The sequence below is a fragment of the Nicotiana attenuata genome, unplaced genomic scaffold, assembly GCF_001879085.1.
Source record: "Nicotiana attenuata strain UT unplaced genomic scaffold, NIATTr2, whole genome shotgun sequence".
Classification (NCBI taxonomy): domain Eukaryota; kingdom Viridiplantae; phylum Streptophyta; class Magnoliopsida; order Solanales; family Solanaceae; genus Nicotiana; species Nicotiana attenuata.
The window spans coordinates 48,356-60,017 of record NW_017671292.1 but is presented as its reverse complement, the minus strand read 5'-3'; the positions used below and the strand labels follow the sequence as shown (position 1 = coordinate 60,017).

Sequence of the window (11,662 nt, the reverse complement as noted above, 5' to 3'; positions counted from 1 at the left end):
GATATTCAGTTATTTTCTCTTGGTTCTCATCTACTTCTCTCTTCTTCCTTTCTCTTCTCTTTTCCCCATCTCTTTTTCTCAGGCCTTCCATGGTTGTCCCCTATTTCCCCATTCCCCTCTGATTTGTTTGAAAATAGGGTGAGGAAAATTGGTTGAGAGTGCATTTTTGTGTGCTGCTAGTGTTGGATCACATTTGTGGGAAATCTGAGTACCCAAATTGTGTAAATAAGAGGCCATTTTAAAGTGCTTGCAAGATGTTCGACAAATTGTTTAAAAGAAATTTTCTTACTAAGTACCATAAAGTCCGTCTCATTAGAATCAAAATTTCATGTACTGCACTAATTTAGAAGTCTTGAGTATAAATTAAGTGCCAAAATTGGGTTTGAGAATCAAAAATTGAAAAAAAAATCTGGGCAGTTGAAGAACTTGACGAATACCGCAGATGCGGTCAGTGTTTCGCAGATGCGGTATCGCACCTGCGATGATTTTCCGCAGGTGCGATTTTTGGCCAAGCTGAGAAAACCGCAGATGCGGTTATTTTTCTGCAGAAGTGGAACCGCTCCTGCGGCTTGTTTTCTGCAGATGCGAAAACTGGGCAGATTGCACAATTCCAGTAGCTTTGCAACAGGGCCTTCCCGGGCCCGTTCAACTGGATTCTTTGGCCTAATTGCAGTATTTTGAATTGCTTAACATGATTCTATCGCCCGACTGACTTTGTTTTGATTTTGTGAAGGTACTTTGATTGAAAATGGACCCGAATATGGATGAAAATGCTCAACACCAATATGAAATTGAGGAGGAGGTTGAGGAACCGTATGATGAATCACGCTTCATGTCAGCTGACTGTCAGCGTAGATATTTGGACGACCTCGTCAACAAAAGGATAGTGCTTGAAAAGGGGATCAACGAAGAAAAATTGGCCGAGAAGCTCCCAGATTTCTATGCCCGTCTCCATACATCCGGATGGTCATGCTTCATTCCCACTCCATGCAAAGCTAATGAGGAGTGGGTTCGCGAATTCTATGCTAACCTTAAGCGCACAGATTTTGCCAACCCACAAATCGTCATCAGAGGAAAATTGGTAAGGTTTGGGATAGAGCAAATAAATGACACTCTTGGGATTCACAACTATCCAATGGAGCCGGTGCAAGAGAAAGATCATTGTGACAACGGGGAGTGGCTTGTCTCCAAACTCTTCCCTCCGAGCATGAGAGCCAAATGGGGTAACCGTAGAAAAGGTTTGAGATCAATTGACTTCACTGCTGAAGCGAAAATGTGGTTGTACATCCTTTGCAACAGGGTGTCTCCTTGTGGAAACGTCTCAGATGTCTCCTACACCAGGGCATTGATCATTGCATGCATCCTGGACGACATTCCTGTGAATGTCGGGTACTATATCCTGCGGGCTGAGGGAGTATCTGCGAGACAGGGATGCAGGGATGATGTTCCCTTCACTGATCACACAGCTATGCACGATAGCAGAGGTTGAGGTGCGTAGCACCGATCGATGGCTACCAGCTGACAAACCTTTTCACCCACTGAGAGTGACAGGAGAGGGTAGTGCAGTCCAAAGCAAGAAAAGAAAGGTCACCACTTCTACTACCGGTCCAGAGTCTTCATCACAGGCAGCTGCACCTGAGGGACCATTTGGGGTGCTAAACTCCGAGCTTGCATCTATTCGGGAGTTAGTGTCACAGCTTCCGAGTGGGCCTTCATCCTCCCAGCCTGGGCCCTCATACTTCTCCAGGGAAGAAATGAAGAGTTACTTAGATGCGCAAAAGAGTCAGAAAGATTCTCATGAGAAGATGGCAGCATCAGTGACCAGACTTGAGACAGCCTACAGCACCTTGGCCAAGGCGCATGCAGATCTCCAGTCAGACTTCGAGAAGGAGAAAAAGAAGACAAGAAGAAGAGCAAGTTCATGGTCAAAATGTGGAGAGGCATAAAGGCCATCTTCAAATTGGGAAACCCAGGCAAGAAGATACCAGTGGCGGACAAGGATGATAGCGAGGAGTACTCCTTCATGTCAGAGGCTGGTGATGGTGATGGTGACGATGATGATGAGACCGACGATGATGAGGTCACGAGTTTAGCCCAGCAGTGATCAGCCGTCCTCCCACAGTCTGCTAGTCTGATGCAGACCTCAGGGAGACCCTCAAACTATTTGTGCTTTATATTTGATATTGTGCAGTGAGGACACTGCAATGTTTTTAGTTGGGGGTGGCTGTAGGAGTATACTGTATTCATGTTATGATATTGTGTGCCCTTGCCGGGCTTATTTTGTTGCTATGGATACTGTGTGCCCTTGCCGGGCTTATGTTGCTGTTGTGGATATTGTGTGCCCTTGCCGGGCTATTTTGTGTAGCAGGTGCTCTTGCTGAGCTTGGTGTGATTAGTCTATGTTTAGCTTTCTTTCGTTATTTATTTTCTTTAGTAGTTTGTATTATTTGTATTAGCCGCTTTTATTTTAGTATTATTTTTTAGTAGTTTTGTTCTTTCATTCTTTTCCTTAAGGTAGTATTTCCTTGGGTTTTCTTCATGCTACGGTTCTTTCCCAAGGAACATTTTTGAATTGAACCGGGTGACTTTTCCCTATGATAGATGGCTTGACAACTTTCTTAAGGGAATTAGTCTTGTTTTGCTAGGAGGAGACTTTTGGATTATTTGGTACTAATAAAATTAGTCTCTTGTATGTAAAATGTGAATCAAGAATACTCCTCCGAATTTTGGTTTTGAACTAAAACAAGTAAGTTGCATGGTGAAGAATAATTTTTGTGATAAATTTTTGGCTCTTTGAGTGACTCTTTACCGACTAGTTTGAATAATATTGCTCTAGACGTTCTTGTTAGAAAATGATTGATCCGTCTTGATTAATTCATGTGCCATGTGTGTTAGTGTTTGTACAAATAAATCTTGTGTTTACTTCTATCATCTAGAACTTGCCCGGTTGGTCTTTCAACGCTAATGATAGTATGTTTGGTTGGAGGAATGATCTTAGGCATTCTTTGTTTTATTTGCAAAACCTCTTTAGCCTTTCAAGCCTACCATTGCACAAATAATATCACTAGTACCCTATTTGAGCCTTTAACCTTTTCTTTGGCCACCTCATTACAAACCTTTCCCCTTTTTGTAAAATAATTCCCTCTTTTGAACTCGTCCCTCCTTGAACATTGAGAATGAGGCTAAAAGCCTAAGTTGGGGGTGTGGGGTCAAAGTGGAAAGTGGTAAGGTTGTACATTGAGTGTAGGAACATATACCTCAAAGTGTTCATATTGAATTATTCAAGCTCCAAAAGAAAAATTTGTATAAAAAAATGTATATTTATAAATTATGGAACCTTAAAGAAAATTAGAGAGGTATTTAAGGTGGTTCTATTTTGGGAACTAGATGCCAATGAGGCTATGTGGTTTGAGAAGAAACAAAGTGCAAAAAGAATGACAAATGTGAGTAGTGTTCAAGGAGGATGAAGTCACTTGTATCCAAATGCTTATCCGACCCTTCCCTAAACCTACATTACAAGCTTAAAAAGTCCTTATGGGACCTCCAACCGAACATTCTTGAATAGGCGATGAATTAAAATAAGGGCAAGCTTATGGTATGAGATGTTGTAACACTTGAAATTCTTTGTGAGAGTGAGTGTTTTTGTAAATTTGTCCCTTATGTTGTATTGTAAATATAGTGATTTTGGGACATTCTTTCTTGTGAGGGCACATGAATTAGGAAGGATTGGTGAAATTGAGTAAGCTGAGCATATGTAGTGAACTAGTGCTTTTGAGTCACTTCTTGAGGCTTATTCTTGTCACTTGATTATTTTGAAACTCCCTTGCTCATTCTTGAAGTTGCTTTTAAATGAGGGAGTCATTCGGGAAAGATACACATACTTGAGCCTAATTATTAGTACCAACCAAATCCATAAGTATGGTGCTTAATTGGAGAATGTGATTTGTAAATAATAGCAATACCACTTGTGTTTTAAATGGTAAATCCTTATTGAAGTGTTGGTTTTGATTTGCTTGAGGACAAGCAAAAGCTTTAAGTTGGGGGTGTTGATGAGTGGTGATTTTACCACTCAATCTAGTCTCTTTTCCTTAGCTTTTATGTCCTTTAACTATCATATGAGGTCGTTTATGGTGTGTATTGTTAGATTTTCAGGTAAATGATGCCCTGAAGTGATTTGAATTCAATTGGAGTGGAATTGAGCAAAAAAGGGTGAAAACAACTCCCCAGTGATTCCGCATCTGCGGAAGGAAGGTCACAGAAGCGACCCCGCTTCTGCGTGAAAAGTTCAGCATCTGCGAAGTTGTTTGAGATTGCAAGAAATCGCATCTGCGGTTGGATTACCGCTTCTGCGGTAGCGCATCTGCGCCTGGTGAACCGCATCTGCGGTAACAGAGTTTCAGCTGGCAAATCGCTTCTGCGGTGGGATCTCCGCATCTGCGGAGCCGCACCTGCGATGATTCTTCAGCAGGTGCGGTAAACGGGCATCAGATCTGGGCAAATTAGGCATTTTACATTTTCTCATTCCCAAACCCACAAATACTGGACCTGGCAGTATCTTTTGCAATATCTGAACATCTTTATCATATTTTTGAGTTCTTAGACTTAGAGAGAACAAGGTGGAAGCTAGGGTTTTGCACACACACTTGGGTCTTGAAGATTTGAAGCTTGTGGTTAAGGATTTCTTACCCATTTATGTTTATTTCTTCATTTCCTTGCTTTGTATTGTATATCTAAGTGTGTAGTATTTTATCCAACACTTGAATCTTGTTTATGGAAATATTCATATTTAAAGTGTGGATTAAATACCTTGTTGTGCTTATGTATTGAATGATTTTCATTTATTTATGAAGTGAGTTATTGTTTCTTTAATTATTCTTGTTCTTTAATGTTTGCAAAGGGATTAGCTAACCCTAGGACTCGCCCATTAACTCCGAATCAATTTTGGAAAAGATAATTTGGGGTTGGGAAAGATTAATTAACAAGAACTTGAGGCGTTAACCCTCATTTTATAGATTCTACCTAGGGATAGGATTGAACTACTTGTAGCCATATTCGGGAGTGCTTAATCTCTTAATTGTTTTAGGAATAATTCAATTAGGAAGTCTTGTTAGTCTTTGAAAGAAGCTAATATAGAATTATTACCCGTGGCTAATTAACATAAACTCGCTCATATTTGTAAAATCATGAAATACATTGGATCGTTACTTGAGTGTAATTCCTGATGCAACCATACTTGTACCCATTGATCATTTTACTTGCTTTCTAGGTTAGTTTACATTTTCGCATTTAGTTATAAATATTTTCTCAAATCAATTCTTAGTGTTTGGCATTGCACGATAAGTGATAATTCTCTTACATTCCTAATCGCCTACATATTGTTCTCTGTGGGATTCGACCCCGACTCATAGTTGGGTAAATTATATTGCATGCGACCGTATCCATTTACTTTTTAGTAGTGAATTTGGACGTCATCAATGGTGTCATTCTTACACTGCAAAGAAGGGTGTATGGGCAAAAATACAATTAGTAGACCCCTTCTTTCTATTATATACAACTTAGCTAACATAAAAGTTGGACTTTTAATATCTAATTCTAAATGATGGTACTTGCCATTTATCCATAAAGAAAGGACCTTTGGCTTCTTTGGGAATTTGCTGGAAATTCGTGTGGATGATCCCTTCTGCTGAAGCAGTGGCATTCTTTGCAAAACAGTCTGCAACCTGATTTGCCTCACGATAACAGTGACTGATAGAAGCATTAGCACGTTCTAAGATCTCAACAGTATCTTCGATCTCCTTCCTTAGAGTGTAGTTGTGCAAAGTTCTGTTTTGAAGCATGTTGTGAATCACCAAAGAATCAATTTCCACCATGAAGCTGTTGATTCTATTGTTGACACACCACTCGCACCCAAATTTAATCGCCCTCAACTCCGCGACATTGCTACTACCACAGATGATAGGGATTGAGAAAGCCATGATAAATTCTCCATTATCGTTCCTGAGAACTCCTCCTATCCCTGCTTTGCTGCTTTGTTTGTTGAAACTCCCATCAGTGTTAAGCTTCAGTTTTCCTTGCTGGGGCTTTTCCCATAATACACATCTCCAAATTGGAATAGGTTTGAGTCTCTCGAATAACTCACAGTTCCTATACCAATTATTACGAGTGAGAATAGAGGGAAACTTCCTATTCATAGTAGCATTGATGTTCCAGAGAATTTGGGATTTCATCTTGTATTGATTGAACTTTTTACTATCCCCAAATTTGCACGATGTATAGCTTCTCCAGATTTCCCAGCAAACAAAGATTGGCATAATATGTAAAATCATCTTATGTACTAAATTCTTTGGTTTCCTCTGCCACCATTGGGTGAGGACACCCCTAATGGAACCAGAGATATGTTGGATTCCCAGAGGATTTCCAAAGAACTTCCATAAGCTAATAACAGCTTCACTATCAAAGAAAACATGCTGTATATTTTTGCATTGGGGGATACTACAACAATTGCATTTTGAAACTGGTTGATTGCCAAACCTCATGATGGTGTCATCAAAAGGCAGCTTTCTCTGAATCATTCTCAAATGAGAAAGGAAATTTTGAATGGGATACTGTTGTGCCAAACTTTACAAGAAAAGGATTTCTCTGTTTAGTGGTTCGAACCATGTGCCAAGCAGTGGTATTAGAGTAATGACCATCCTCGGTGAGTCTCCAAGTAGCATAGTCCTTTTGATCCTGTCTTCTTCTTGGGATACCACTGATATGTTGAGCAATTTCAATCGGAAGGACTCTTTCCAATTTATTAAAATCCCAACTCTTACCTCTGAAGAATTCTGCAACTAAAATTTTCCCAGAAGTTCTAGAATGATTGACTATTTTAGCGAGTGGTCCTTTACCTGTCCAATCACCCCATCAGAAGCTACATTCCCCTGTATTAATATTCCAGTATATATTCTTTTCAGCTCTGTCTCTAATTTGAAGAATACCTCTCCAAGAGTGTGAGCTCCCAGATGTAATAGCTTTAGAGACTGGGTGTGCTCTAATAGAGTATTTGGCTTTTAGAAATTCAGCCCACAAAGAGGGGCATGCTATGAACCTCCACCACCTTTTGATTGAGCAAATGTCATTTATCTCCTCCATCCTTCTAATGCCTATTCCCCCCTCTTCTTTTGGAAAGCGTAGTTTCTTCCATGAGCTCTAGTGAAATTTGTTCTTATCACCATGGGAACCCCAGAGGAATCTAGCAAAGTGTTTCTCAATGAGATTAAGCGTAGAGGGGACAATGTAGAAAGGGTGTATAGAGGGAGATATTGTAGAACATTTTTAATAATAACCACTTTCCCTCCATACGATAGCATCTTTCCTTGCCATCCGCTTATTTTCTTAACAATCTTTGCAACCATCTCCTCAAAGTAGCAAATTTTCTTCCTTCCTGTATAGATAGGGTATCCTAGATACTTGAAAGGAAATTGTTTGTCCATGAAGCCAGTGGTTCTCCTGATTCTATTTATCCTTCCAGCTTTAGTATTAGGAGCTGTAACGAAGAAGCACTTATCGACGTTGAGTTTTTGCTCGGATGCCTTACCATAGTTCTTGATATTATTCATGATGAGCTTGATGGATTTATTGTTGCCTGCCGTGAAGATGACAATATCATACGCATAAGCGAGATGATTAATTTGAGGACCTCTTGTTGGCATGTTAAAAGGAGTGAAATTATCATCTCCATGAAGCTTGTTAAGAGATCTGGTGAGAACTTCAGAACCCAGAATGAACAAGGAAGGTGAGAGGGGATCTCCTTGCTTCAGCCCCTGTGAAGATGTAAAGAAACCATGCCTGGTGCCATTAAGAATAATAGAATACCAAACATTGGAAAGAAGATTCTTCGTGATATTAATCCATTATTGTGAGAAACCGAAAGTAATGAAGTCCCAAGACATTCTATCATATGCCTTTTCCATGTCTAGTTTAGGCACAACATTACCTCCTTTGTTGGGGCCCTTTATACCTTGAACAATCTCCTGAGCAAGAGTGACATCTTCTGTGATCAATCTATCTTTGATGAAACCACTCTGATTGTTAGAGATTAAATTGGGAAGGAGTGAGTTAATCCTTTTTGACAGGATCTTAGTGATGATCTTGTTTGAGACATTGCTGAGGCTAAAAGGCCTTAACTCAGAGAAAGTCTCAGGAGCTTCCACTTTTGGGATCAACACAAGGCACGTATGAGAGAAGAACTTAGTCAGATGTTTACCATTAAAGATGGCCTGGACAAATTGAATGATGTCATATTTAATGATGTTCCAACATCTATGATAATAGGTCCCGTTATAACCATCAGGACCATCAGCACTATCCCCGCTGATACTGAAAATAGCCTCTTTAATCTCTTCTTCCATTGGAACAGAGTCAAGGATGTCATTCTCCTCATCAGTGATACACCTAGGAATGCAATCAATAATATTCAGGTTCAATTCCTTTCTAGTGAGATTGAAAAACTTCTTATAGTGCTTGATAGCAGCCCTCGTAATTTTCTCCTCACTTATAACCCAATTTCCTTTGTGGTTTTTGATTCTGTGTATTTTAAGCTTCCTCCTCCTTTCTGTGATAACGCTATGAAAATACTTTGTGTTGCAGTCTCCTTCTTCAAACTATTGTATCTGAGATTTTTGTTTCAGGAGTGACTCTTGCATAGAATGCCATCTTATATACTCGGCCTGACATTTGTTTAAGTTTTCTCTGCTCTGTTCAGTATTTTGTTCCTGGTCAATTTCTTCTAACAACTTCACCTCTGCTTCCCATTTGTTAAAATGGTCGTAAATATTCCCAATGTCATCCCTGGACCATTGAGTAAGTTTCCTGCTCAAAAGTTTAAGCTTTTGCTGAAGTTTCCACATAGGGTTTCCTTGAATATGGGTGTTCCAGATATCGCTAACAAGTTCATAAAATCCTGCTTGTTTAGTCCAGAAGTTTAAGAACCTGAAGTACTTGATATTATGAGATAAATTGTTGTGGCATTTGAACAGGAGGGGTCTATGGTTAGACCCAGATCTGTTAAGATGTTTAACGCTGCACACTTGAAACAATTGGGCCCACAGGTCATTAATGAATATTCTATCAAGTCTTTTCCAAATTCTTTTCCTTGGTCTCCAGTTGTTGCACCATGTAAATTTGGGGCCAATAAAANGGGGCTGGTGATGGTGATGGTGACGATGATGATGAGACCGACGATGATGAGATCACGAGTTTAGCCTAGTAGTGATCAGCCGTCCTCCCACAGTCTGCTAGTCTCATGCAGACCTCAGGGAGACCCCCAAACTATTTGTGCTTTATATTTGATATTGTGCAGTGAGGACACTGCAATGTTTTTAGTTGGGGGTGGCTGTAGGAGTATACTGTATTCATGTTATGATATTGTGTGCCCTTGCCGGGCTTATTTTGTTGCTATGGATACTGTGTGCCCTTGCCGGGCTTATGTTGCTGTTGTGGATATTGTGTGCCCTTGCCGGACTATTTTGTGTAGCAGGTGCTCTTGCTGAGCTTGGTGTGATTAGTCTATGTTTAGCTTTCTTTCGTTATTTATTTTCTTTAGTAGTTTGTATTGTTTGTATTAGCCGCTTTTATTTTAGTATTTTTTTTTTAGTAGTTTTGTTCTTTCATTCTTTTCCTTAAGTAGTATTTCCTTGGGCTTTCTTCATGCTACGGTTCATTCCCAAGGAACATTTGTGAATTGAACTGGATGACTTTTCCCTATGATAGATGGCTTGACAACTTTCTTAAGGAAATTAGTCTTGTTTTGCTAGGAGGAGACTTTTGGATTATTTGGTACTAATAAAATTAGTCTCTTGTATGTGAAATGTGAATTAAGAATACCCCACCGAATTTTGGTTTTGAACTAAAACAAGTAAGTTGCATGGTGAAGAATAATTTTTGTGATAAATTTTTGGCGCTTTGAGTGACTCTTCGCCCACTAGTTTGAATAATATTGCTCTAGACGTTCTTGTTAGAAAATAATTGATCCGTCTTGATTAATTCATGTGCCATGTGTGTTAGTGTCTGTACAAATAAATCTTGTGTTTACTTCTATCATCTAGAACTTGCCCGGTTGGTCTTTCAACGCTAATGATAGTATGTTTGGTTGGAGGAATGATCTTAGGCATTCTTTGTTTTATTTGCAAAACCTCTTTATTCTTTCAAGCCTACCATTGCACAAATAATATAACTAGTACCCTATTTGAGCCTTTAACCTTTTCTTTGGCCACCTCAGTACAAACCTTTCCCCTTTTTGTAAAATAATTTCCTCTTTTGAACCCGTCCCTCCTTGAACATTGAGAATGAGGCTGAAAGCCTAAGTTGGGGGTGTGCTGTCAAAATGGAAATTGGTAAGGTTGTGCATTGAGTGTAGGAACATATACCTCAAAGTGTTCATATCAAGATATTCAAGCTCCAAAACAAAAATGTGTATAAAAAAAAGAGAAATATTTTTATGTTTATAAATTATGGAGCCTTGAAGAAAATTAGAAGAGGTATTTAAGGTGGTTCTATGTTGGTAACTAGATGCTAATGAGGCTATGTGGTTTGAAAAGAAACAAAGGGCAAAAAGAATGGCAAATGTGAGTAGTGTTCAGGGAGGAAGAAGTCACTTGTATCCAAATGCTTATCCGACCCTTCCCTAAACCTACATTACAAGCTTAAAAAGTCCTTATGGGACCTCCAACCGAACATACTTGAATAGGCGATGAATTAAAATAAGGGCAAGCTTATGGTATGAGATGTGGTAACACTTGAAATTATTTGTGAGAGTGAGTGTCTTTGTAAAATTGTCCCTTATGTTGTATTGTAAATAGAGTGATTTTGGGACTTTCTTTCTTGTGAGGGCACATGAATTAGGAAGGATTGGTGAAATTGAGTAAGTTGAGCATGTGTAATGGACTGGTGCTTTTGAGTCACTTCTTGAGGCTTATTTTTGTCACTTGACTATTTTTGAAACTCCCTTGCACATTCTTGAAGTTGTTTTTTAAATGAGGGAGTCATTCGGGAAAGATACACATACTTGAGCCTAATTATTAGTACCAACCAAATCCATAAGTATGGTGCTTAATTGGAGAATGTGATTTGTAAATAATAGCAATACCACTTGTGTTTTAAATGGTAAATCCTCATTGAAGTGTTGGTTTTGATTTGCTTGAGGACAAGCAAAAGCTTTAAGTTGGGGGTGTTGATGAGTGGTGATTTTACCACTCAATCTAGTCTCTTTTCCTTAGCTTTTATGTCCTTTAACTATCATATGAGGTCGTTTATGGTGTGTATTGTTAGATTTTCAGGTAAATGATGCCCTGAAGTGATTTGAATTCATTTGGAGTGGAATTGAGCAAAAAAAAAGGGTGAAAACATGCAAAAAACTCCCCAGTGATTCTGCATCTGCGGAAGGAAGGTCGCAGAAGCGACCCCGCTTCTGCGTGAATAGTTCCGCATCTGCGAAGTTGTTTGAGATTGCAAGGAACCGCATCTGCGATTGGATTACCGCTTCTATGGTGGCGCATCTGCGCCTGGTGAACCGCATCTGCGGTAACAGAGTTTCAGCTAGCAATTTGCTTCTGCGATTGGATCTCCGCATCTGCGGAGCCGCACTTGCGATGATTCTTCCGCAGGTGCGGTAAACGGGCAT

General features: G+C 39.6%; 1 protein-coding gene across 1 annotated transcript; it reads right to left on the bottom strand.

Moving 5' to 3' along the window:
- Positions 1-7,145: 7,145 nt before the first annotated feature.
- Positions 7,146-11,662, bottom strand: LOC109207323. Its single transcript, XM_019370220.1, has 5 exons — positions 11,499-11,662; positions 8,707-9,045; positions 8,544-8,654; positions 7,933-8,436; positions 7,146-7,830 (listed from the first exon to the last, which is right to left on the bottom strand). Exons 1-5 carry the CDS (start codon positions 11,660-11,662, stop codon positions 7,146-7,148), a joined length of 1,803 nt encoding a protein of 600 aa, XP_019225765.1.

What these genes read in the sequence shown, in the direction of transcription:
- LOC109207323 (XM_019370220.1), bottom strand. Translation starts at nt 11,662, where the DNA reads ATGCCCGTTTACCGCACCTGCGGAAGAATCATCGCAAGTGCGGCTCCG. An exon ending in TTAAACAAATGTCAGGCCGA is followed by an intron (nt 8,655 to 8,706) that starts GTATATAAGATG and finishes CAAAAATCTCAG; the next exon opens with ATACAATAGTTTGAAGAAGG. An exon ending in GAAAAGGCATATGATAGAAT is followed by an intron (nt 7,831 to 7,932) that starts GTCTTGGGACTT and finishes TAATGGCACCAG; the next exon opens with GCATGGTTTCTTTACATCTT.